Genomic DNA, 8,876 nt, shown 5'->3' with positions numbered 1-8,876 from the left:
CCTGCAGACTCGCTCCCTCGAAGGCTGGGCTGCGGGTTGCAGGCGCAGGCTTTGCTCCAGCCCAGTGTGAGGGCGGGGCAGGAGCGGGGAAGGGCAGGAGCGGGAGGGGCCAGGGCTCTGCGCCGCCGGAGGGGTGGGGGGGAGGGAGCGGCGTGGGGCGTGGAAAGCGCGGCTTTCCCCGTCACTGGCCGTCGTGCCGTCACCAAACGCTGCGCATGCGCCCAGGACGTCTCCAACGCCACAGGCTGCCGGGGCCCACCCGCGTAGCTAGGGGGCGCTGCTGTACCCGCGGGCGTGGCCTGGGGAGAGCGTGTGCGGGGTCTTTCCCTGCACCGGCCCGGGCCACATGGCGAGTGAAGCGGGTCCTGGCGAAGGCCCGGCTCCCCAGGCACGCTCAGAACACCTCGTTGGCCTGGCAAGCGGCCCTCTGGTAGGAGAGTCGCTGGGGCCTGCCGGCGAGCGGTCCCCACAGAGCTGCAGGGCAGGGCCGGAGGCACAGGCCCCAGCTGGAGGGAAGGAGTCGGGGGAGGCCCCGGTATGTGGGGAGGTAGCCTTCCAGGCAACCGAGATCCGGGGAAAGAAAGACGAGGCAGAGGTGGGGAAGGATGTGGTAGTGGAGAATATACTGGAGGTGGCGGTTATAGTAGTAGAGGAGGAGCGAGAGGAGAAACTAGCGGAGAGGCGGAAGCAAAACAGGCAGGCACGGCCAGAACGTGGACCCACCAGTACCCGACCCTCCTTGGAGCAGCTGTTAGCCCTTCAGTTAGATCTGGAGCCAGTGAATGCCGAAGCCAGCAGGGCCTTCTTTCGGCTGAAGCGTACCCTGTGGCAGAGGCGCAAAAAACACATGGACAACAGAAAAGCCGTCATCCAGGGTATTCCTGGTTTCTGGGTCAAAGCCGTATCCTTCCTATTGCTCACACGTGGTGGCCTCCATGGGGTTCACCTAGGGAAATGGTGGTTAGAGAGGGCACTGCCAGTTGGCGAGGGGTTACTCACAGCTGGGGTGGGTACAGTTGGGAACCAACGGGCCCAGGGATGAGACAACGGCCTTTCTTGAACCACACTCACGCAAATCCTAGGCAAAAGGTGCCTGAAACCTTTGGGCTTATGCGTAATGTGGGGAAACTTCGTGGGTGTTTACGTATGTGTGGAGATCTATATGCAGCATTAAAAACAGCATAAAGAAACTTTCACACAACAGGTACGTGTAGTACACTTTTTCGTGGAAAATAACCGACCGGATGTTGTACAAAATCCCATCCTGTCATGTATGTGCTGTGTTGTCACTGTCACTATTTCCTTGCCAAACACCACATTTTCCAAACTGATTTCCTTTGCGCTACAGCTGCTGTCCCTTGCTTGGCACCATCTTCACTGCATGCGCTGTTCCTCCAAATATATATGCCATCTCCTTGTACTGTGTGATGCCAGCAGAGCTCCAAACAGAGCCATGTAGCTCATGTTAAACCAGAGGACATTTTTCAGGTCATAGTCTTATGTGAACATCTCCACTTCCTCACTGAGAACCCGGAGAACACACATCCAGACCCAAGAAGTATCAGGGTAGAAGAGACAGAAGGGCACATAGAAAAGAGAGTGATCAGGAGCTGCTAAGAAACAAACAGTCCATATGTGAGTACAAACAACTACAGAACACAGGAAACTAAGAGGACCATAGACCCTAAGCAACCTTGAGGAAGGATGGCGATTCAGAGAGAGAGCTCTACAATGGCAGATTATCTGGTAGATATCCTGCCTTATGTTGGTTGCTTGCCAGATATGCTTTGCCTGCGTTTAACCCTTTCATTCCTATCTTTGAAGTCTCCTTGACTCAGTGCAGATTCTGAACCATTCCCAAATATCAGCCATCATCACTGACCCAAGATGAAGACATGCTTAACTACATGACCAATCTGGAGGTGAGGCAGGGAAGACTGAGGTGCTAGAGCTGGGTGGGGGCCGGCAAGGGGAAATAATTCATCCATGGAAACAGGCAGGGGTCTTCTAGGAAGAGATTGTACATGTCTACTCCATGTCGTCATGGCAGGTGGAGAACAGCCAAGCCAAGAAACACTGCAAGATCACATTTTTCTTTAGGAGAAACCCGTATTTCCAGAATGAAGTAATCATTAAGGAGTGTGACATTAACATCACTGGTAAGAGATGGCTTACCAGGTGGATCATGGCAGATGGTAGGGGTGAGCCTTAAACCGAAAGGATCCAGTCCCTGGATGACATTTTCCTCTTTCTACAGGATATAGGGCCTCTCATTCCATTCCAGTCCAGTGGTTCCGGGATTATGGATGCCAGGCCTCCCGTCGCAGGCATCACAATGATAACCTTAACTTCTTCAACTGGTTCTCCGACCACAACTTTGCAGTGTATAACAGAATTGCTGAGGTGGGGCAACTCTGGGAATCATCAGAAGTGGCCTTTGTTGGCCTGCCCTTAGCTGCTTGGGGAATGAGGTTCTTACCCTGGCCTAACCCTACCTGTTTCCTCTATCAGATCATCAATGAGGACCTGTGGCCCAATCCCCTGCAGTACTACCCAAGGGAGGAAGGGACCAGCACAGAGAACGGAGAGGACAAGTGAGGACAATGGGCAGTGGGGACCGAAATGCAGTGGTCACTTGCTGGGAAATTCATTTCTGTGGTGGAGGAACTGAGGTTAAGAGTAAGACTTTTTGCACCCCAGGTCAGGCAGGGAGTCATTGTGAGAAAGGAACATTGAAGAACTGTTTCAAAACAGGTTCTGGCTGGTGAAGGTTAAACTTAATAAAGGAGCATGACCAGCCCAGGCCACTCAAATGGATGAAAGACTGAATCATTAGCTCCATTTCCTTGAAACATCATTCCATGGTTTTCATTTCCACAGTCAAACTCCTACATTAAGGTTTGGCTCACCCTAAGGCTTTATAACCACACTCTCAAAAAATGACTACGAATCTCTATGGAAGTACTCACTAGAGTGTTCCATCACTTTTCTATTCATATAATCAGTCTTTTAATTGTCATGTCTATCTCCTTACCTCTCCCACAGCAATACAGATACTATAGGCAGTGCAGGGATTATATGGAACCATTTTTTTGAACTCATGGGGGAGAAAGTTTAATAAATCACAAATGATGAAGGATATCTCCAGTACAGGACCTGTAGGAATTAACTTAATATTTTAATATTGCCCAGAAAAACTACAGCCTTTAATGTGTTTATATGTTTATATATAGGGAGAGATAGATATAGATAGATATCTACATATCTCTCTCTCTCTCTCTCTCTCTCTATATATATATATATATATATCCATATACATTTCTATGTGTTCATGTTTCAGGGCTCTTGGAGCTTTTAATATGGAAATGATAGAGCATCAAAGTTTATGTAAATTATCACAAGGCATAAAAAGCTACTTCAGAAACATGAAATGTCAAGATGCTTCTCCTGGGCAAGAGAGAAATGAAGAACTGGGTAATAAAAGAGGGAGACATTGGAGTGATAATCGTTAGAAATAAACACAAACAAGTATGTCTTTGTGTGTAGTTATATGATTATTGGAGTAGATGCAATAGATAGAACTCCTTATTTGGGGCTTCTTAATCTTCTCCAGGAAATTCCTAGTTTGGAGAGAAGGGCCCAGGGAAAAGGACTGAGCCTACAAATGTGGATAGTATGTATTATGTTTTGGGTTTCTAAATGAGGGCACAGTTTTTTTCTACTACTAGATGCACTGGGAAGGACAAGGAGTAGAGACTAGTTGCTAGAGATTGCTTTTTTTAATTAGGAAAGTTCTGGGTTTACAGTGAAATCATGCATAAAATATAGAACTCCCATATACCACCCTAATAACACCTTACATCAGTGTGGAACACTTATTACAACTGGTGAGAGCACAATTTAATAATCATAATATTAACTATATTCCATGGTTTAACTTGGTGTTTATTGTTTGTATAGTATAGTTCTATATATTTAAAAGTTTATTCTGTTACCAAACATACAATGTAATATTTCCATTTTAAAAATCATTATAAACTTTAGAGAAGTTTTAACTCACAGAAAAGTTACATCAAAATATATGGGATACATGTAATATCAGTTTTTAAAAACTGCATTTTGACTTGGATAAAAAGGGGGAAATGGAAAGGACAAGTGAGTTTACACAGCTAAGAGTTTCCAAAAAAGAGTCAGGAGGTCATCAGGGGGTGATGCTTATGCATGCCTCAGCAGGGTACCGGAGACAGCCAAGGTAGATGGAAACCCAGGTGCTGGTTCTCCTGAGGGATGCAGTGACCCACAAGTTCTATGGTCAGAGCAGATGGCTCTGGCATCCAGGGCCATGTCCGTTGGCCCTACTTTGGATTTGTGTTCCTGAGTGTGATGGAGTTGGACTCAGATATAACCTTTCTACACATGCCTCTTCTGTCATTTTTACCCAACCTGTGGTTGGCGTTTCAGTTGGTGTACGCTCAGGAGACCTGGATCTCTGAACTGTCCATGTGACGGCCAGGCCCTGGGTCTCAGCAGACTTGCAGCTCCTACCCTCTGGTTTTTTTGACTTACCCTGGCCAGCTGAAAGGGAGGTGAAAAGGGTCAACCACCACACCAGGGAGCCAAGAATGCTTGAAGAACTGCTTCAAGTAGGAGAATTGCATCCATCATCCATGTGGAATCTAAACCTCCTCTTGATGAAGAGGGGGACTGCACATATCCATCCCAGGTCCACAAGATGGAGGAATAGAGTACAGATTAGAGTGGATTTAACTGGTGTTCTGGTGGAACAATTGTGATTAGTAAGGGAAGAAATTGTAGTAGTGATGTGGAGAGGGTGGCCATAGTGGCTGCTGATGCTTGGGAGAGGGAAGAAGAAATCTGTTGTGGGGGCATTTTCAGGATTTGTAGTTGTAATATGTAGTGCTACAGGGATGGATGCTAGACGTTGTGTGTCCTGTCATGGCCCACTGGGTGGACTGGGGAAGAGTGGACTACAATGTGGACCACTGTGCATGTGCTGCAGCAGTTCCTCAGAATGTATTCGCTGGGTGCAGTGGATGTGCCACAATGATGGAAGAGTTTGTTAATGGGGGAGGGTGGCTTGGCTGGGGTGGGGGGTATATGGAAACCTCATATTTTTTTAATGTAACGTTTAAAAGAAAATAAAATTATTTTAAACATTAAATTAATTTTTTTTTTAAAGTATAGGGGATTCCTGTATTACCTATACCCACCCTCATACACATTTTCCCATTACTAATACCATTCATTAATGATGGATATTTGTTAGACTTGATGAACCAAATAGAAGCACTGCTACTAATCAAGGTTTATATTGTGACTTTCGCACTTTACACCGTATAGGCTTTGACAAACATACAATGCTATGTGTCCGTCATTGCAGTAACATACAGGATATTTCCAATGCCATAAAAATAGTGTTCCACCTGCTTATCATTCCTTCTCCCTCTAAAATTCTGGTAGTCACTGTCTTTTTATCAATGCTAAAAGTTCCACATGTAAATAACTACATTTGTTACCATATGAAAATAACTACAATAACAATACATCTACCTAAGTCAATGATTAACTGTTTTGCTTGTAACTATAGATTCTCCCTGCTTGGGGGATGGACTGGCCCACCATCATGATTTTGTTAGTTGTCTGGACAAGTCTGAAGAGCTGGAGAGTAAGTGTTGACCACTACTCTCCTGGGATTGAGGGCTCAATTGGCATATGAACAGTTTGAAGATTTACATCTCTAAGACATATATTTGATGGTTGTGAAAATTATAGATGGAAATAAAAGGGAGAGAAGAATCACACATAGGGAATTCCTGTATAAGGCCAGCTGAACGGGTGTGCATTTCATGCAGCCGTGTGCCTTGCCTATAGTGGAGAGATGTCCATAGGGCTTTTATTTGAAGTTTTGTTTAGTGTGGTAATTAGTGAATTCCCCCAGAGAATCTGCATTCATTATCTAAATTTTTTCATAAATTAAACATTTTTTCTTTTTTCATAAATTAATAATTTTTTCTTTTAAACATATCTCTCCATTGTCTTTTCCCAGCCTTCTTTCCATCTCTGAATTTTTTCAGATTCTTCCTAATGGGTAATCAACAGTATTCATCTTTTTGTGCGTTGTTTAATTCAGTACAAAGTTCTGAAGATTCATTTGTGTCATGGCTTAAGAACTTTATTCCTTTTTATGACTGAATAATATTTTATTATTTGCCTATTCCATTCATCTGACACTTGAGTTTTCCACCATGACATAATGTCTGGGATGAGCTCTCTGCTCATTTTGAAGTCTTTTGGGCATAAAAAAAAATATTTAATGCTCCCTCATTTTGGTCATGGTCTATTTCCACAAGCATATTTGGTTGTTGGGTGTTTGGTCATAAACTCTCAGTGCCAATAAGGCTCATCCCTGGGAGTCATAACATTTCCCTTTTAGTTGCATTCAAATATTTATCTATATGTACTTGGGTGTTAATAACATTCACAGTGTTGTGCTACCATCATCACCATCCATTAGTAAAATGTTCCATCCTTCCAAATAGGATGAAAGATATCTTAAATTTTAGTTCATCATTGAAGAAAACATTCACCAAAGAATTTTTGAATGTAAGAACCCTTTGCAATGATTACCAGCCACCCTGTCAGGACCACTCTTCAAAGTTAGAGTTCTGGGACTTGATGTGAAATGTATTCACAGGAGCTTTGGGAAAAGGAAACTTGCATGTGGAAGGTTCAGATTTTCCTGGGTTTCTGAATCTGGTGAGTACAGGAAAATCAGAACTGCAAGAAGGAAACATTTCTCAGAATTGAAAGTGCAGGTGATTCCATTCCTTTCTTTGAATTTCATTTTTAGTGCAACATGGATATAGTCGGAGGCAATGAGAGCTAAATGTTCATGCTGGTGATAAACAAGTGTCAGACTACCCATGTACACTCCTTCCATGATGACCCTAAATGTAATCACTTTGTTTTCAGTCCCCTTATAACAACCTTGAATCTTTTGTCCAAAATCAGCATTGGATGACTCTATCACATATGGCTTTGTATTTTCCCACAAACCTTCAATTCTTTCCCCTTCTAGTCACAGTAGCCTTTCACTTTATAGTTGTTCCACAGCAAGCCTTGAGAAATAACTCTTTGTGAGCTCATGACTGACAGGTTAAGTCTGTATACTTAGACTTCTCTCCCAGAAACTAAGAATAACCTGATCTTTGAACTGCTTGACACTTTTTTATCAGTTGACCCCATATGTAATGACTGTAAAGATGTGACATCAGCCCTACTGACAAACTTTTAAATGCTCATTTTGTGTAATTATTCTTAAAGTGTAACTTCTGCCCTGTTGAGAAATATTGTCAGTGTCCAGTCCTCGATTATCTGTCCAGAGCACTACATTTTAAAATCATGCTTTCCATACATATGCCCTCCCTATCTGCACATAAATATAGTATAAAAGTACTCTCTTGCTTTGTGGCAAGAGTGCCATGTTGTCCACCCAAAGTGCCATGCTGTCCACCCCCCCACCACAAAGGATTTAGGCCACGACCATATATTATCCTAGAAGATATATCAGGACCACTGAGGGTGAGGCCCCTTGTAACCCCTTATTTACTGCTCTTCGTCAGCCAGGCTGGACTTCTCCAAGTCCTTCCTTCTTCTTATGTATCCTCACTTTGAGGAAATCTTTCATTTTACATGGCTCCCTACTATACTTAGAAAATGACAGACACAAAAGTGTCACAAAATGAGCAACACATCAGCTCTATCAAGGATGAAGATTGGATAGTGTTCAGGAATCCTTCCCCCTTCTTTCCAATACGCATTAGCCATCACTTCATTTGTGGATTTGAAACTCTATGGCAGTTTTTCTCCTTCATGAGGAAAGGCAGCTAAGGCTTTAGAGATGAAGTTTTGTCCTGGTCTGACTGCTGATGACACAATCACCCCATAACTGGATTGAAGCAGACCTTCCCACCTCCATGAGTGAAACTTGAAGGGAACCCTTGCAGCTCCTGCATGCCAGTTCCTAGGACTTCTGGGCATTGGCAAAGGGAACTATATTCCAGTAATCCTTCAGCTGGGTATAAAGCTTCTTTTAGTCTGGCCAAGGATTTAAGAAAAGGAGAGGTTGGGCCTGGATCCTCTGACTGCTTAACATCAAATAGCCAGCTATTTGATGCATGGCTAGATCTGCCCTGGTGGTAAGTGAGGGAAATACTGCCTGGATCCAGGTAAGGAATCTCTCCATTTGGATTGTTTCCTTGAGGGCCATTGGCTGTTGAGAGCTTATTGATTCCTTCCTGGATCACAAAATTTAGACTTGGGTGGAATCCAGCTTCCTATGCAGCACTTTATCATTAGCCCCAAAGTTTTATCTTTGTCAAAGGAAGTACCTACTTATTCTTTTTGTAAAATCTGAACCCCATGGTCCTCTGAAATCACAGGTCACTGTTCTGTTTTGAGTATTAGGTCTCAATCTCTGTGAATCATTTCCCCTCATGACAGGATATTTTGTTATTCTCCTTTTAAAGTCCCTGTGATCAGTTCTACTTGTATTTCTCTCTTTACAAGTGTGAGGTTTTAATCTCCTTTCCTGGTAATATGCATAGCTTTATCTCTGACGTCTTTCATTGTTTCCTATCTAGATTTGTACACTGTTATTTCCATAACTGTCTCTGTCTACATGGTTAAGTTCAGTCTATCTTTGTCTGTCCATTACTGTTTTGTGACAGTTTCTGTGTCTTTAGCGGATCATTTTTGCTTTTTTTCTGGAACTATTTCTTTTCTCTCCTTTTACCGAGATCTTTTCATGGGAGTTTTTATTCAATGCTCTGGAAGCTATAAGAAATACTTTAGTG

The 8,876-nt window shown here is 43.5% G+C and overlaps 1 protein-coding gene across 1 annotated transcript; it reads left to right on the top strand.

Annotated features, from left to right (window-relative positions):
* The first annotated feature begins 346 nt into the window (after positions 1 to 346).
* Positions 347 to 2,598, top strand: LOC139438311 (testis-specific Y-encoded protein 2-like). Its single transcript, XM_071213416.1, has 4 exons — positions 347 to 901; positions 2,051 to 2,159; positions 2,258 to 2,403; positions 2,512 to 2,598. The coding sequence occupies exons 1-4, from the start codon at positions 347 to 349 to the stop codon at positions 2,596 to 2,598; spliced, it is 897 nt and encodes a 298-aa protein (XP_071069517.1).
* Positions 2,599 to 8,876: the final 6,278 nt, after the last annotated feature.

Source organism: Dasypus novemcinctus, chromosome Y (genome assembly GCF_030445035.2).
Source record: "Dasypus novemcinctus isolate mDasNov1 chromosome Y, mDasNov1.1.hap2, whole genome shotgun sequence".
Lineage (NCBI taxonomy): Eukaryota > Metazoa > Chordata > Mammalia > Cingulata > Dasypodidae > Dasypus > Dasypus novemcinctus.
This window is presented reverse-complemented; position numbering and strand designations above follow the sequence as displayed.